The sequence below is a fragment of the Lagopus leucura genome, unplaced genomic scaffold, assembly GCF_019238085.1.
Source record: "Lagopus leucura isolate 7727_CA_CO unplaced genomic scaffold, USGS_WTPT01 Super-Scaffold_100012, whole genome shotgun sequence".
Taxonomy (NCBI): domain Eukaryota; kingdom Metazoa; phylum Chordata; class Aves; order Galliformes; family Phasianidae; genus Lagopus; species Lagopus leucura.
Window position 1 is genome coordinate 17920350 of NW_024962267.1, and position 18458 is coordinate 17938807.

An 18458-nucleotide genomic window follows, 5' to 3' on the forward strand; every position below is an offset into this window, starting at 1 on the left:
CGTCAGGACTTGAAAGCACCTAGCAGGGTTGAGCAACATCCCAAAGTAGGACATGATATACAGCTGAGACAGAAACAGACTGCCTTTCAGCTCCCACAAGAAACACATCAGGTCATCCCCCAACAAGTGACAGCAACGACAACCCCCCCCTTTTACCCTTCCCCTTCCTTCTTTCCATTCTTAAGCCGGGCAAAGCAAATGAAAATGAGTCCACAAAAAAATAAGGTTAACAATAATATTAATTAAACAACAGCAACAACAACAACAGCAACAACAACAACAAAACAGGCGTCTCAATGTCTGAGGAAAAGTGGGACTGTAAGTGCAGTATTTCTTCATGTGCAGTTCTTCTACTTCATAAGAGTCCCCTTTGGATGAGAAGGCCTAGTGGAATGTGTGCTCCCCTCGAACAATGTGCGATGAGAACTCATAGCGGTCCTGGCTTCGGTAGCCACAGATGTTGCACTCCAGCGGGTCCCGGTAGCCGTGGCAGCCCATGTGGATGGTGTACATGACGTGGTCCAGGAAAAGAACGCGACAGTGCTCGCACTTGAAAGCCCTGATCTGCTCCCCTTCTCCATTGATGACCTTGTAGATATCCTTTAAAGAGCCCTTAGAAGCTTTTGTGGCATCCAAAGCCTTGGCATCCTCCTTCATATAAGCCGGGCTTGGCTTCCTCTTGGGGTTTAAGGCAGAGTTTCCTTGGTAGGACTGGCGGTCTTCATGGCTGCTCTCTGAGTCAGTAGAATCCAGGCAGCTATTGCTAGGGGAGCCCTCTCTATCTTGGGTTCGACTCTTTGGTCTGATGAGGGAGATCGGGCCATCCATGTTGTTCTCGTGACTGTCAGCTGTTTCCCTGCTGATGGGCCTTTCTATCCTGTTAGGATGATAGACCTGAGCATAAGGTGAGCTGCTGACCGGAGCCACCTCTGCAATTGTGCTTGGCGTGTGCTGCATCAGGGGGTGAAGTGAGTCAGCTCCAAGGTAGGCGATTGCATTGTGGATGGCTTGGTCCATCATTTGAGACTGTATCAGCTCAGACTCCTTCTCATAGGATAGGTTCATATCAAAGTGAATATCTGGATAGCCAAGTCTCATGAGCTTTTCACCTAAGGGACAAGAGGAAATGAATGAGAAAAATCCATGCAGTCACTCCAAGGTTTCACTGTAAAAGGGATGAAGGAGGACAGAAAATCTCAGCTTGAAGCAAAAGGCATTCCAGAGTCCAAAGCTGGCCACAGAATGAAGCAAATAATGTGAGCACCTGACACCTTCTGTCCAAGGTAAAGTACTTCTGCTGCTCATCCCCTTAATAAGAAAATACCTACCCCCAATTGGAAAGAAAAAAAAAAAGACAAAAAAGCCCTGCATCTATTTAGGCAGGAAAACACAAAAGGTAAATCACACAAATAGCTCAGTTTCATTTGGCAAAAGGCAGAAGTGACCTTCATTGCCATAGGATAAACACACTTAGAATGACGATGAAAGCTGACTGATTCATCACTGTGTGAGTCCAAATTCACATATTTTCAGTGGCATTACAGATACATGCAACCACAACCACAGACAGGTAGGTTAAGCTAGTTACAGCTAGTTATGATGCAGATTACAGATTTCCTTTGAAGTTCACAGATTTGCAGCTGCTTACATCGGGACACAGCGCAGCAGCACTGCTTTTCCAGTGATGGCTTTAGAGAGTCAGCAAAAGGAAAGTTCATAAAATAACTTCTCTTAAACAGAAAAGATTGTATGCATAACCATATGTCTAAGATACAAGATACACTCACCCGCATGTGTTCACACACGTGAACATTAGTTAACAGTTCATTTTTTAAACTGATTTTACAAGGTCTGATAAATAATTTTGGTGGGTTTACACTGTCTTTGTTACTTTTCACTGCCTCAGAACATAAAACCACACTTTTCTTCAATGGTGTAAGCTAATTAATTCAGGGAATCAATGCATATAACTAGTTAGGCTATCCAAGAACTAAGAAACCCAAAAAATCTATTACCTTTTGCCAAAACTGCTTGGAACAAAGTATGTATAAACCAACATAAGAAGGAAACAGAACTGTAATCCCAAATCTCTTCCAAATAGCATTAGTACATTTCAACATAGCTATCATTCAGCATTTTATTTTAGGCTATAATAATTCCTTCCATTTAGTGCGGCTTATCTTAAACTGATGCACAAAGAGAAATAATTGTACATTACCTGCGAAACGATCAGGTTATCTTTGGAGATGATGCATCCCTTTTGCTTGGAAACTTAGCCCTGATTAGCAAGGTAATTAAATGCAAGCTTAAAGAAAAGCACGTGAATATTTCTGGTCTCTTCAGCAGTACTGCTCGTGTGCTTGTGATTAGATACCATATTTATATATCTAGATACGTTTCCCTAAGGCTGGCTGTGTTACTCTTGCAGCTCATAGAAAGAAAATGTAACACAGAAAACTGTTTCTTTGTCATACTTTAGACATTTGGAAAAAAAAATACAGAAAAACCAAATGGTCACAGCTTTAGTTATTTAACACGGCTTAAGGATGACTCTTGCCAGACATCCTCGTTTCAGTGCAATTACGGCTGTCTTGCTGCCAATAGCATGGATGACATTTTAGCAGTCCAGTTCCACTTGAAATGGAGCAGCTACTTCCCAGGTGGGCTGGGAAGAAAGCTGCAGGAAGCACGTGGTGTCTTTGGCATGGTGGGAGAAGGAAAAGAAAATGGCAAAGCCCATCAGACCCTGTCACCTGCTCTGGTCACTCATATCACTCCTGTGTTTGAACAAGGAACTGGATCCGAGGGAAGAGTTTGATCCATTCTCCAAACATGGTCTCAACCCTTTGTAGACTAGAGAGATCAGGAAATAACGCTTGTCCTTTATGGATGGCTTGGATGAATGGTGCAGACATCATTTTGATTCCTTTTTTTCTTCCCATTTAGTGATTCCACCAGACAGCAGAATAAATAGTAAATTGCCAGTGACCTGAATTATTCATTCCTTTAATTATGTTTCAAAGATGTCAGAGCCTTAAAAAATGGCATGACACACATAAAAGTAAAATAAATGATAACGTGGGGTGAAGAGGACATAAGATACAGAGCTCAGAAGATATAATAGCAAATCAATCTAACGTAGTTTTCAGTTTTAATTCCTCTTCAGCCAAACCTATACTTAAGACTAACTAATCATTTTAATCATTGTACATTTTCATTCCAAACTATGCTTACATTCTGCATATTCTTGTCCTACATTACTCAAGTGGAAAAAGAAACACACTCTACAGCGGATCATCTTGTGACACTCAAAACAGGTTTCTGAAGCTCAAGGGTCAGAGTCACATCTGTCCTGTGATACCTGCAGTCCATTTTGTCAGGTATCCACAGCAACTGCAACATCTGACACTCTGGAGAAAGCCACAAGAAACCCTGGAAAAGTCAGTTACAGTATTTACCACTGGGTAAGTTTCTTTCTGACCCTTGGAGACTGCTGATCAGAAAGAGCAGTAAAGCATCGATAGATGTAGCATGCGAAGATTTGAGCTCATGCTTACATGACCTTCTCATAAACACCATTAAGTAGTTTTGGAAGGGTGCCCGATGGATGCACAGGAAAATTTCCTGCAATCGAGAGAACCATTACAAGTTCTTCCTGATAGAGTTGAACAGTATTTCACTGGGGAGAAAATGGGAAGAAAAGTGAGGTCACTGTGAAAAAGAAAGGTAGCAAAGCACAGGCTCTTCTGGCTTTCAGCTCAGACACTGATGCCAGGAAAGATCAGAAATGGCAGAAAAATAAGATACAGTAAATATGAAAGAGGACACCTTCCTCTATGGCTGAATCTGGATAAAAAGCTGCATGTCACATAGAACTCTGAATTCCTAGCCTCAGAAAAATGGAACACCAAGATGATAAATCTTATAAAAGAAACAACTTCATCTTACAATGAAGAAGTATACCCTACTTAAGAAAATAACATAAAGCTACAGCGTATCTCACGCAGGTATTTCCAATTGCTAAGTTTGCCTTTCAAGACAGTAACAATGTATGACCATAAGCAGGCGAGTGGACTCTTCTTTTCTGGTCTAAAAGAGAGGCTGCCATTTGCAACTTCCCAGAAAGTGGTTTTATTTATACCACTCAGTTGTGAGGTACACTTACAACATGCAAAACTGTGCTGCTTATGGCAGCAGCACGAGTACTCCAAAGCAAGGGGGAAGGAAGAGGGCCCCCACACCCTCGCCGATGAATTCTGTACCCTTGCAAAGATAACCTTTAAGAGGTACTGCAAATATAATTACATCTAAGTCTGTGCACAACTAAAGGTGAAAATAGAAAGAAAAAAAAAGGTGAGGTGTGAACTGCCCTGCTTCCCTTCTGGGCTGTAAGAGGTCTGAAGTCTAGCACATCAATTTAAATGTCAGCACAGACAACTATTTCACCGCTGATCACAATGTGTAGGGAAGCACAACACTTACTAAGACAACACCATGGAAATCTGCCATGTCTACAGTCTCTTATAGCTGGATTTGGTTTGTCAGTAGAGAGTCCTGCTCCTGTTGTCAGCCTTTTCAACCCTAACTTGCATCACAGCAATAAGTTAAAACACCATACACACCCTCCAGTTCGTACCAGCTTACAGTAACTGATTTCAGACCACTCAAAGAAAACAAATTAAGAATTAAGCTTTTATCTCAGGAAGACTAATAACAATATAGAAAAGAAACTGATGGCTCCTAGCATTCTTTGCATGGGTTGGATTACTTCTTACCAACCCCTGTCAAAGAAGGTGCTGGAAAAGAAAGGACATGAAAATTCTTTAGTTGGTGCATGGAAGAAATCTAGCACTCGTATTTTAGGATGGCCAGCTGACTGTGAGCAGTCAGGTCAGTGTGTCAGTGGCCCCAGGTGAGATGCTGCACGCTGTTAGCCCTCTACAATTCAAAATCATGTGGTTAGCTTAAAACCATCCTGAGCAGTGATTTAACAAATCTGCCTCAATCTCCGTTTAGCCAAGGGGCAATGACTTTACCTAATGGCTGTCTTAATTGCCTACAGTCCTTCAATCCTCTCCCCGTAGGTGTCCTCAGTTGTATGCTCAGAATGAGTATACAACACCCTTAAAATCTATATGTTGTCCTTCTAGGGAGTGAGTGTGGAAAACACACATTACCTTAGCTCAGCATCTAGCAGCACATACTTAGCCCAAATAACTCTGTCCTACCTCACCTCCTAACAAGCTCAGCAGTGCCTCAGTGATTGTGAAAAGTAGATTTAAGCTACAACTCAACACCAGTAACATTTTCCATGCCGCAGAATCATCGAATCACTCAGGTTGGAAAAGACCTTACAAATCAAGTCCAACCACAACCTAACCGTACCATCCCAACTCTAACAGTCCTCTGCTAAATCATCTTTTACGAGCTGACGAATTTTAAGACGTCCAGACACAAAGCAAAGTAGGAATTCTGGGTCTAGGACTCTAAATTTGGTAATCAAAAATGATCTGACACTGTTTTATATTCACTCGCTAAGAAATGTATCAGGTGCAGAACACTGCAGTTGGAGCAAGCGCTTCTTCTAACAGGAGCAAAGTGATTTTGCTTCCTTATGCTGGTTTTATCAGACCAGTTGTTGCTAACTCTCAAGAATTATTACAAGTCATGAAATAATATTTTTTTTTCACACACACATATGGAGGCAGATAATTACAAGTCTTACATTTTTACTTGCTGAGTGAGGAGAGGGAAAGATGACAAGCCTTTGTCAAAAAGACAAAGGGTCACGGGAAAGTTAACAAACAAAACAAAACAGACTTAAGGCACAGTAAAAAGCTCTGGATTTTCTAAGTCATTTTTATTATTATGGGGACCTCACTTTTGAATGGTCTGGACTGGCAAAACTAATTCTATTGTTTTCAGAATTTCTTGCTGTGCTTTAACCCATCTCAACCGTTGCCCCTCCCCACCACAATCATGTTCTGAGAGTGCTACCTTTCCCCTTGTTCTTTTTTTTTGGCTATCTTTCACAAGTTACTAGCAACCTACAGCTACACTCTAAAAATAATAAAAGGCGTATCTCAAGCTTACCCACAAACTTCTGTGGGGTGGAGCTTTTACGCTTTCCCAAGTTGCTTGTCAGCTTCTCTATAACAGCAGGTCTCTCAAAAGGCACCATAGGAATATTGTTGTCCATCACAGGCTCTTGTTCCTTACAATCTTCCATAGGAGGTACTACATGAAACCAAAACATTGTATCAGACAAGTCTGGTCTACACTTGACAGATGACACAAAACATTTGAGCTCTGCTGATTGTGCAAGAAGAGCAACACAAAATAAAGCGAGATGCAAGAACACAGTGGGCATTCAGATTGCACTCCCCTTTGAGCAGGCAGAGCCACACTTTTCCATCGCCTGTCTTGGGGAACATTTCATTTTGCAGAAGCTACACTTGATGTATAATAAAGGACTTGTTTTGTTCTGAATACAGAAGGTCCCACTGAGGAGAAAAGAGAACTACTGGTGCAATTCCCTCTGTAGATCACATTTTCTGTTTTCCTCCCTCCAGCATGATCCCATGTTACCAGTGTAACTTTATGGCTATCCTTGTGGATTCACTTAATATCACTTCACCTTGTTTATCATTCTTATCTTCTTATCACACTGATCTCAATGACTAGAAAACATACAATGGCTTTGCATTCCCTAAGACAGAGGCTTCCAAAACGAAGACCGTATTTGTTAAGGTTTCCTTTGTTTCTATATATGAGACTAATTTCACCACACTTTGCACTGAAATTGCAGGATTAACATTATATGGAGTTTCCCTTTAGAACCAGTGAAAGAAACTAACAAGTTTCCGAACTAAAGCTTTTTTCCCCATCAGAGGGGACCTAACAATTAATAAATGCAAGTCTTTTGCATCTCTCCTCCCACTATTTGCAACCTCTTATGGACACCAGAAGGGTCAGTGGTACCACGCTGAGAATTAAGTTCAGAAAGCCTGAGTCATCCACAATACATGTCAAGTGTGATTCCAGATGTAGCTCTTCCCGCTGCCCAGCAGCATATTGCTCCTCATTCTTCTTTAGAAAGTAGCAGGAGAACTCAGAGTAGGATCATCAACCACTGTCTATGTGCTAATGAGATGGTTAAGGTATTACAGAAAAATTATTTGAGAATGAATAGCAGAGAAATAGGAAGTGGGATGATCTGCCAGAGTTCTTGTGATTTGGAGGCTGTGAGCGTCCCATCCCATTCTCTGCATTAGGTACATCTTCCAGTGAAGTCACAGCTGCTATTGCAGGGGTAGTAGAGAAAGGCCAACCTCCCTCTCTTCTGCTAGTTCTCTCCCACTGCTTCTATTGCAGCCTCTGGTGTCATTTCTCATTCAGTTACCTTTTCGTTGTGATTGTGAAATGAGCATCACCAGCCTGCTTTCCTCCCTCCCATACAACTTGACTGCCTTCAGGATCCTAATACAGAATAATCACTCACCTGTTCTTAAACATGTAGCTGTTTGCTAGCACATAATACATGAAAAATGAGGTGTTAAAAGCCTCATCTTTGCCTTCTTTCTGGTAAAGAAGAGCAAATACCAGGCAATCACAAAACAGAGTATCTGCTCAGGTGAACTTGTCAATTCAGACATTCATAATAAGAAAACATAGCAATTTATTCATTTGATTCCATTTGTGCCTCTGCTGCTAGAGCAGGCTGAGTACTTTGAGTTTTAGAATCTCCCATATGCTATAAAATGATTTACTGTGCTGCTTTTTTATTTGTACAGGATGCTCCCCCTGAGAAACACAATAGTTTCTCATTTACAAGGCAGTCCTGCTGGCATCAGTGAAAGAGGAAGAAAAAGCATAAATATGAAACGAATCAAACATTGCAACAAACTGGGATGCAGTGTTCAAGTGACCTAAGTAATTCCCAGTGCAGTGTGGGAGGTCTGAAATATTATCAGTGATATGGCTAAATTCTTAAGGTTGTGCAAACACTTTTTGTCCAGTTATCTGCACTAGTTCTACTCAAGTATTCATAGAGATTTTATAAGAAAGGAATGATTTCAGCTGTTGATTTTCACAAGCAACTGGTGTCTGACTGTCCTCTTAGCTTAACAAATAACTGTGTGAGAACCCTGGTTTCCTGCTCAGTGGCTGTAATTGTCCTCACTGTGATGGGACAGGTTTGGACACGAGTGCCACTTCAAGAATTTCCAGCTCTTGGCATGCCAGATGCACAAGACTTCAAGTAGGAACCTAAGGAGGTGCAGGGGGCTCTAAATATCTCGCATGATGCCTTTGTAGGACTGTACCTGCCCACAAAACCAATTGAAAGCCTAATTACTTCCATAGCTATCTCATTAAGGCCAAAATTTAGTGACATTTGTATTTCCTATACAGATTAATAATGAAATAATTCTACTGTTTGGGCATATGTGTGCAAAATTTCCTAGATGGAATTCGAAACCTTTCTTCCACAAAAAAAAAGAAAAAAAAAAAGAAAAAAAATATAGTGCTAAAAAAGACATCTGTTCTTCTCTGAATCAGGCAAAAATTCTGCTCGGACTTTTAAGACTAAAACCATCACCAATAAAAACATTTTCTTTTCTGTATCGTGTGCTGTCAACTATTTCCTGCCTCAGAACTCATCTCCATAATCACTCAATCCCACCAATATTTGAGTTGAGATGAGAATAAGTTACCAGGATGTGCAATGTTACATAGATTTCCTGGGAAGGAGGAGAAATGGGAATAGCCTAGGTGTGCTTCATTACCTTGGGTAGTAGGAGCTAGAAGAACAGCTGACATGTCATAAGTAGCTATGATACAACTACTCATTTTAACCTATGAAATTATGGTGTCACCTCAGGAAGACTTTTAATTCAAAAACAATGCATCCAGCTCATTAAAAGCCCAACACTGAGAATGTTTCTGTTAAAGGATGCTTTCACTCTGTAATCAGGATGCATTGCTGGATGTTCACTCTCCCTGACATAGCTGATGTCCTCAACTGCAGTTAACATCAAATGGTGTTTTCAAGCTCAAACTCTCAATATGCAAACTTGGATGGTCTCCAGAACAAAGTCTTTATTCTCCTGAAGACATCAGCGTTAGGGTCGTGAGGATATTATTCAGTTTTTATTTCCTCATTTGTAAGAAACCACAACATTCTGTTTAAAAATAAAAAAATAAAAAAATAATAATAATAAAAAAATCATGCTCTTCCAATGAGGAAAGAATTTAGGGAACTAAAAAAAAAAAAAAAGAGGCCAAAAATTGCCCAGCATGTGTTTTGCTGATAAATACTTCTGTGTGCAGACAACTTTTGTGTGCTAAGTCTCAGCTGGTATAAATTAGTATTACCCCATCACCCTCAATTTCCTTTCTTAAGTTCACAATATTGCTATTTTAGAAAGTGTATGTGTGTGCACTAATAACTGACAGGATATATTCCCACAGACCCTGGTGTGAAGCACCCCACGGGACAAGCATTTTAACTACATTTTAAGCAACTAAGCAAGAGGAAAGGACACAGGGTCATTGTGTATTTTGTGTGCAGTTGGCCTTTGAGCCTCTCACAGCCTAAGGCCAAGCTCCTTTCTCCTTCTCTTAAAAAGAGCATTTTTCTCCACTTTATTTTAAGAATTTCCCTGGACTTTTTGCTTTGTGGAGATGAATATATATATATATATGAGTGAAAAGCATTGAGTGTTTCTCCCTATTCGATAATGCAAACATCAGACACACTCACTGCCTTCAGAGGCTGTCATTTTCATCACCCCCAACAGACCGCTAGCTAGAAGACCACACACTAATTTCTACCTCAAGGGCCAGAACTTCTTAGCTGAGAATGGCTGACAACATCAGAGGAGCTCTCTTGCAGCAGACAGCACGTAACTGAGCCACTGTGCTGAGCTGGGGACAGGCCCCAGCCACAAGGAAGGGCAGCTCAGAGAGAGGATGGAGGGAGACCCAGCGCCAGGAACTTGTGCATTCCTACCCACATGCTGAACCCAGCCTCTCCCTGCCTCTCACTTCCCCTTGTGCCTTTGGTCAGGTGACCCAGCCGTCTGCAAGGCAAAGATAATTCAAATCAAAGCAAATATTTGCAGCGTGCCTATAATTCGATCAACCAGAGTACAATGTTTGAAAAGCTCCCATTTCTCAAAGGGCTAAGCAAGTTCACTGGAATTAACCTCTGCAACAATAATTTAGAGTGATCTGAAACACCGGCCATAACAGTTTGAGACACAGCACAGCCACCTACACCCTAAAAGCAGGATGCCAGCAGGAATGAGAACATCCCTACATCCACCTTTTCTTCACGTTATGCTGTTAAAGGATTGGACAGGAGTTCCTCTGCCACGTTTCCAGAGGCATACAGATCCAAGTAACTCATGCAGCACGTGGCTGGAGAAGGTACTGATCTCAGCTGGGCAGGCCTCAAAACACTCAGCAAAACCAAAGTCCTCACAAAGTATTTGGAAAGAGGGCCAGGTAAGCTAAGCACTAACATGATGCAAAATTAAGCAATAATTGATATCTCCAAAGCACATATTCACTCGACCCCAAGAATATCCTTTCAAAGTAAGACAAGAGTGAAGAAAATTGAGGCATTCCTCAGTGTTAGCCTAAGCCTTAACTTTAAGCAAGGAAAAGAGTAATCATCTGTGCAATGCTTCTCTGCTGCCTCTGTGCTCCTTGGAGAATGGACTTACAGCAGAACTGTACAGCACACACTGAGCTTCCTAGGGGGGAGCACTGGGATGTGAGGGGAGATTTATCACTAGCACCCACCTGGATCTAGAACTACCTGTCACTGCCAACTGCCATCACCGTACCTCCTCTAACCGCCAGGATGTGAAGTCCCTTAAACATTTGCCAGGAGAGATTTAGTCATGTTTGCCAAGGGGAGAAAATAGGCACTAGTTGAATTCAAAGTGTTATTTTAAGCTAATTTTGCTGAAAAAAAAAATAAATAAATAAATAAAATGAAGTGATTGTCTGAACATTCCTATTCTAAACCCAAGCAAAGTCAGGTTGTAAATAAAATGGATTATCATATTGGGTTTCCACTGGTTTAACTGTGACTGTTAGAAAAATCAGTGCAAGGTCAGCTACTCCAACTTCTCTGGTTGGACGAGGTTAAAGACTTATCCCTGTTGTCATAGCATTGAGCTGCTTAGAAAAGGCTTTAGATTTCCTCAGAAGCACACTAACAATAGTAAACTCATTTACAATAAATTAGTGAAAACTAAATCTTGAAATTGAGCAGAATTTGGGAAAAAACTCCATAAAGTGATCTCTGAAAGACTCCTACTGTCATACCTCCATCGGCCAACTGTTATTTCCCTAAGAGAATGCTGGCTGGTATCATCAGCTACCTGGTTAATCAGATAGGCCCACCCTTGTAGAGGGAAGAGCACGTATTTTGTTGAAAATGGAGCATGTGGTTGAACTACTACTGTCAGCAAAGTGCTCCATCAAGTGCAGAACGGGTACCTGGAAGCAGCAAAGCCCTAAGATGAGTCTTTCTACTGACTTTTGCACGCATAAAGTCAGGCCTAACGCAGACAATCACTAACTTCAAGGTCTCTGAAGTCATCCATTAGATTTTAAAGGTTGATTTTAGTCATCTGAAAAGATAGCAATTACTTAATAGAGCTGTAAAAACATTTGGGGTTCTATGCTTTAATAGATGTGAAATTTTCACAGTACAGTGTTCTAAAATTTTTGGTGATTTCCTTTCCACCAAAACATAGTCCATAGTAGAAAGGTTGAATAGATTTCATTTCAGTTTGGCTTTGTTTTTTTTTTAGGTTTTTAGAAGCGACCTTTCAGAACTTGTACATAATTGATTTCCAAATGACGCCACATGACTATTCTCTACAATGAAAAGCAAAATGGAAAAAAAAAAAGTTCTTTCCCCTTTTCATTTACCTACTGTCTATCTTCTTGATATTCTCATGTTTGTGGCATTTTCTACTCGTAATGGAAAAAACTATACACATATTTTTATAGTTCCTCCACAACAAGAAATTATCAGTACTTTGAGTGCCAAATATCTACAGTTAATTTTTAGAAGTTACAAGATGTTGAGTGCCTGAAGCACTGATTTTGAATGAAAATAATTTTCAGACAACTCTTTTTATTTGGCACTACAAATATACCTACAACCCTGCAGTCAGATGTTACGCTTGTTTTCCACACCAGTAGCTACAGAAATGTTTGAACACAAATTCAGGCTTCGACATTTCTTGCTTTCAACCATCTTTTTGGCATTCTTCAGTATTTCTGTATATTAACACGTGTAGCATTAGCACAGTAACACTAACAAATGCAAATGCATGAACTTCTTTTTATATAATTACTTTCATCATCATTGTTAACTTCACGTTGCTCTGGAGGTTTTTACATCCTTTTTTCTTTTTGTTTTTTTGATATAATATATTACTATAAGGAATAGAAATAATGACCTCTGAGTATGTCTACCACCCTTACTTCTTAGAAGTACCAGTCACTTTCACCAAGGAGAGGAAGGGGATTTATATATTCCTTAGTTTTTAAGGCAACTTTGTACTGGCGCCTTTACCACTTCACTTTAATGTCTGCATACTTATATACCCAAAAAATGAAATACCAAATTCAAAAAATCAGCAAAACAAAAATGCTGTTAAACCAGAGTGGGGACTTCAAATCATCTTTTCTCCTCCTGCCAGAGGAGTGCAAGCAATAGATTACATGGAAGCGATGCAAAGCACAAAGGAAGGAGGAAAAACAGATGGAAAACCCCCATAAGATGTGCTCCAAGTGCGAGCGACCTCAAGGCATGGTGTCCACCCACCGTGGTGACTCAGGACCTGCCCGGCGGCCTCCATGCCCACATTCTGCATGTAGTTGTGGCAGCGCTCCTTGTGCTCTTCCAGCGAACTGCGCTGCTTGTAGCTCCGGCCACAGTAGTTGCACTTGTGAGGCTTCCCCACTGTGGAGAGAATGAGAGTGTCTGGTCAGATCCACAGCAGCCCACCTATGCTATCAGCATCACATCTTCACAGCAAACTGCTCTTGAGATGGAAAGACAACTAAGAAAGGTTACTCAAGTCCCATGCCTTCTTCCCAGCCCCGTTTCCCCCACGCACACACCTCCCACCCACTGGGTACTTGGCTCCATCAGCTGTTCACACTAATGCATGGTATCTGCACAAGTAACAAGAGGTGGACTTGCTCATCGTAAAGCAAATAAACAAGAGGGGAAAACAACCCAAACAGTTGAATCACATCCCGGCACTGCTTCTGTGTCACCGAGTCTCGTGGGAAAGAAACTTCTGAGGTGTTTTGCCCATGGCACGAGCAGCTGCTTTCACAAAATTGTGTTGCCCCAGTGGCCTAATTCTGCTGTGAGCCGGGGAAACCCATCTCATGGCACAGAGGAGTTCTCTCAGCGAAGCAGTTTTGCCAAAATTACCAAGGGAAGGTTCGGAAAAAAACAAAACACAGACAACAAAGTGACGTTGGTAACGGCCCCTGTTCCATGTCAGAGCTAAGCTGTCCCCCGTAATTCACAGAGACCAGATAATATTTAAAAAACCAAGGAAAAAAAAAAAAGCTGAGTACAACAAAAATCAAGGCAGATGCATGCAAGATATAACTGCATTTTCCTGTGCGCGCTTTTCACTCGGGAGCAAAATGAATAAATGGCAAATGACTCTTAACACACGCAAAACCTGGCACCAGATTCCCATAAAGTACATCCCTTTCATAGCATGTCATTAAGAAACCACAAGAGCAGTCTAACCCAACGCCAGAAGCTAGCCAGAAGTACCGTTTGCCAAGCCATGCTAATAAAGGTTTTTAATATAATTCCAACTTGAAGAACACAATCGTTTATTCTCTAATAACTAAGGAGCTATTAAGTCAGTGCTACAAGTCCAGGAAGACACCACAGGCTGAGATTTTCAGAGCTGGCTGAGGGATGGGGAAAGTCAAACTTGACAGAGTTTTCAAAATCTTAGGTAAGAATTTTAGTTTCCATCCAAAGACATAGAGAATATCCTCTGTTGGATAACATGCATGTTTCTATTGGGTTTGTCCCAGTCTTGAAAGTTTTTCACTGTCATTTACTTAATGAAATCCAAGCTGGACTACTGACAGATAAACATTGTCACTCCTAGGCAACCTTCCTACCATTGTATGACAGACCTGGGGCTGCTTCAGTGCTGGGGGGAAGATGTAGGGGGCACAGTGGGAGGATACACATAGCCAACAAGAAGTTGGACAGGAAATGTTTTGTGTTAGCTTGGTGTCAAATCAAGAAATCTAAAGCAGCTGAAGGGATTAAGCTAACAGATCCAAAAGCAGGGCTGAATTAGACCACCCTGTTTGACTACGCCAGGCTTTCAAAGTCTTAGGTGAACCATAAGATGAAAAGGAAATGTGTGATTGCTTTCAGCTACTCAAGAGGTAGATGCTATTAATTAAATATATTATCATCTAGTACAGATAAACATATTATCTTACCAGCTTGCAGGAGAAAAAAAAAAAAAATCAATTAAACAATAAAAAGCTGATATTACTCCTCTTCAAATCGCTGCTACTTGCATTGCAACTATTTCACAAACTATTCCTAGACAACGAGGCTGAGACCTTTCCCAGTGATACCTGAGACATACAGCTACCCAAATCCCATCAAATTTCAAGGTTCGCAAGAGACAATAAAAGCTAATCACAAAGGCAAGATTTCTACATGCAGTATGGGATTTGAGGAACGTAACTCCCCAGGGAAAGAAATACTCCAGCACATGAACTCCTTCCTCCAGGGAGAAGACAGGAGAATAAACAACAGGTGACAAATGTTAGCCACGTTGCCTAAAACACAACTGGAAGCCGCTCAAACACAACAGGGGAGAGCGAAGTTTGTGAATTCCAACTCAGCAGACTTGAACGTAACTCCCTCGGGCTCGTTTGAGAAGTTGGTCCCCCGACTCTCCCTTCTCAAACAGATGTAATTACATCATAGCCTAGACATGACACAGGGAAAAACTGATTTATTCTATGAAATTACACAAAGCAACTGCAACTTGGATTGTGCCCTCGATCAAGTCAGCCCCCAGTGGGAACAGGTTCCAGTAGTTCACGTCACCAGCAATGCTCACGATCTAGCTGGTGATGAACGCAGCTAGCAGGGGAAGCAGCTACGGTCTGGATTTTAGGAACCTCGCTGCTGTGACAAATGGCAAGACATTGAAATAGTCACGTATTTTCCCTTCTGCACTTATCAAAATAAGTCATGATAAAAAAATACATGTTTGTGGATCTGAATATTGCCAGCAGGTGTACATTTTTCCATTTTTTTGTGCTACACAACATGAAGATGTAAAGGCGTCTTAGAGAACTCAGTTCCAGTGATCTTCTCAATGGCGCACTTTGTTCCACGCAACAAACCACCAGATTAAACCACGTAGCTGCCAAGAAACATTTCAGCCTTTGTCAGCGAAGGTATAGTCAATAAAAGTTAACAGTCAAAAGTTGCCCCCAAAACAACAGCTGTGCTCCTGGGCACAGGTCCTGGTCTTTGCAGAATCCAACTGCGCTATAACCACCAAAAACCTCCTCAAGCCCACACCAAAGGCTGCTCTTTCAGTGAATTCTTTATGGAGCCATCCAGTGCTCAGCTCAGCTTTAAGCTAGTTTCTCCAAGCTCCTGACCAAGGACCCTGTCACACAGACATGGCGTTCGGCGTGTCATTGTACCAATGGCAGTGGCACCTAGGAAAGGTGGTTTGGAAGCCCCTGGTTTGGGGTAATTAATCCTGTATCACCTTTAGATAGAAAATTACCATCACTCATTCTCATAAAAGTGACACAATACAGTGAATGCAAACAAGCCCAAAATCTTGAGAAATGTTCAATTTGTCATTGAACTGGGAAAGACCAGGGCACTGGGTAAAACCCAGCAGCCATATCTATGAAAAAGCTGACTTGAATACAAAAAACACACCTTATTTTTCTTACTTATATGTCAGAGTTTCCACACATTTAAGCTCAGATTCATACAGATGACAATGTGGCACAGAAAACCCACAGTGGAGTCTCAGCCTCAAATGGAAAATATTATGACAGTTACACAGAAAAAAGACATTTCAATTTGAAGTAGACTTTTTACCATGAAACAGGTAAACCACTCGCTGAAATTCACAGAGCAACCGAGTTTGCTCGTGAAACGAAAATGTTTGCACGCAGGGAGGTTTGGAAAGAGGAGGAGGAGACAAAGCGCTCAGGAGTAAGGAATATTGGAGTCCTTGTGGGTGAACTTTGATAGCTGAGAAGTGTGCAAGCAGCAACAATGAGATGGTGCAACACTCAGGTCAATATTCAAGACAGAAAGCAGACTCGGGCTTAGGGAAACTGCTTTTAAGTCATAAAAGAAGGTCAGTGAAAGAGAAAGAGCCCGTAAGGCATTCACGCAGCATTTTGTTCTCAAAAGAGATGGGAGTGCATAGCAGAATATAAAGTAAGTCAAAGGGAAATCACAGGGCATCCCAGGTAATACTTTGCCATGAGCACTCAGCATGAGAGAGGCCTACGGAACAGGTTAAGAGCAGCGATGCTCTTCATCGAGCGAAAACCCTGCCTCCATTAACACCAATGGCAGATATTCCCTGGCTTCAGCAAGCAGAACTGACTACTTCCACACTTCCCTGCTTTGGGTATCACACCCTCCTCTGCAACAGCTTGGAGAACGATTCCTTCCTGTCTATCTGTCGAGCTCAGACATTAACAGCACAGCTCACCCAGGAAAATGCATTACTACAGCTGCATTGCTTGGGTCCTCCAGTGCAAGAGTATTAAAATGTTATAAAGCCTTTACATTGAGCTTTCTATCAGACTGGAAACTGCCCAGGATGGGAGATGCTCTGCAGATAATAAAGTACCTACCACAAAGGAGCCTTGAACGGGGCTTAATATGGCAAGATCAAATTTTAACACCAAAGCAGGAAATATGATTAAGGCCCTAGGTTGGGACTAGGGAGCCTAGGGTTCAATTCTTAGTTACACTACAAATTTTGTGACTGCAGGCAAGTTACACTGATTTCCCATGCTTCAATTATTCATACATACGATTAAGGTAATAATTCTCTTCTTCTCAGCATGTAAATGAATTCAGGCACTTTGTGAGAGACACAGAGGCTAATTTGGTGGAGTTCACACAAGTAGGTAGACATAGAAAAATATGGTCCATATCTCTATTGAGAAATTAAGGACTTAATACACTGATTTTATTAGATATGGGAGTGAGCATGAAAGAGCAGAAGGAGATATTTAGGATGACATAGAGTAGAGGCTCAAGTGGGAATAAGAAAATCAAATTAGAGAAAAAAGTTGGTGGCGTATTAGGCTGCTTGCAGGCACGGTATCCTTCTGGGCTGTGAAATGATCAGCCCAGAAAAAGGTAGAATGACCTTTAGATTTTTCCATTGCTTTTAATGCCATGGAAGACAAAACAGAGGACTGGGGTAGTGCTTAGATGTTGCCAAAAGAACTGAGGCAGTAGAGATGTGTTGATGAAGCACAGTCCATCCAGTTCACAGCTGTAATGTAACAGAACACCTCGCGTGTCCCAGAGCTGCCTATCCCAAGGCCTCTCACACAAAATATTTACATAAATAATAGACTTTTGAACGAATTAATTAAAAGAAAAAGTGAGACCTAATCCCATGCTGGCTCTGAGCAGCACGTAGCTTTACAAAGGAAACTGCCTCCCACTCTGATGCTGCATCTCGCCGCTGTGCTTAATGACTGTAAATGTGTTCATTGAAATTCATGAGGGCTCTTTGATTTTTCTTTTTACATTTTAAATTTTTTTATATTTTTTTGCCCAGGAGATTACATATAGACACAAAATTATCAACACGCACTCGAGTTCAGAAATAACAAGTCCCACAGCTAATCCAATATTGTCCAAGCCAACCTGCATTCAGAGGTCACAAGATGTAAACATCTAACGTAAGTCTGCAGAGCACACTGACACACCAACTTGTGACACTCAGCCTTGAGCACCTCCATCTTTGAGTGCTCAACTTATGACATCTTAAAGCAGCCTGATTTTCAGAAATAACCCATTCTATATTCATATTATGGTAACTTAGCTGTAATCTTTTAATGCTTGTCAGTTCTGACAGGAGCAGCAACACCTGGGGTACGTGCCAACGTCTCTGCACTGGAGTGGCAGATAAATACAGAAGTACTCTGCTCTACCCCTGGACTTTAACACAGCTCTAAAATAAAAGGCCTGCTTGCTAATAAGCTGCAGATTCACTGAAAGGAAGCCTCCTCCGATTGCTTGATGGGGAGGAAGGGAGGAAGGACAAAACGTAACAACTTGGTTACAGTAACTTTACGAGAGTTCCTTCTTCCAGCTCTTTGCCACCTCCAACAGCTGGAGGAGT

General features: G+C 41.4%; 1 protein-coding gene across 6 annotated transcripts in view; it reads right to left on the reverse strand.

The window, feature by feature from the left end:
- Positions 1-221: 221 nt before the first annotated feature.
- IKZF2 (IKAROS family zinc finger 2) overlaps positions 222-18458 on the reverse strand; it is a 103546-nt gene continuing 85309 nt past the window's right edge. For all 6 annotated transcript variants that reach the window (XM_042874565.1, XM_042874563.1, XM_042874564.1 and 3 more), the window contains 3 exons: positions 12857-12994; positions 6094-6237; positions 222-1109 (listed from right to left, as the gene is read on the reverse strand). In XM_042874565.1, the coding sequence (XP_042730499.1) occupies positions 385-1109; positions 6094-6237; positions 12857-12994 (1007 nt within the window). In that variant the 3' untranslated portion in view covers positions 222-384. The remainder of the gene's footprint in view (positions 1110-6093; positions 6238-12856; positions 12995-18458) is intronic.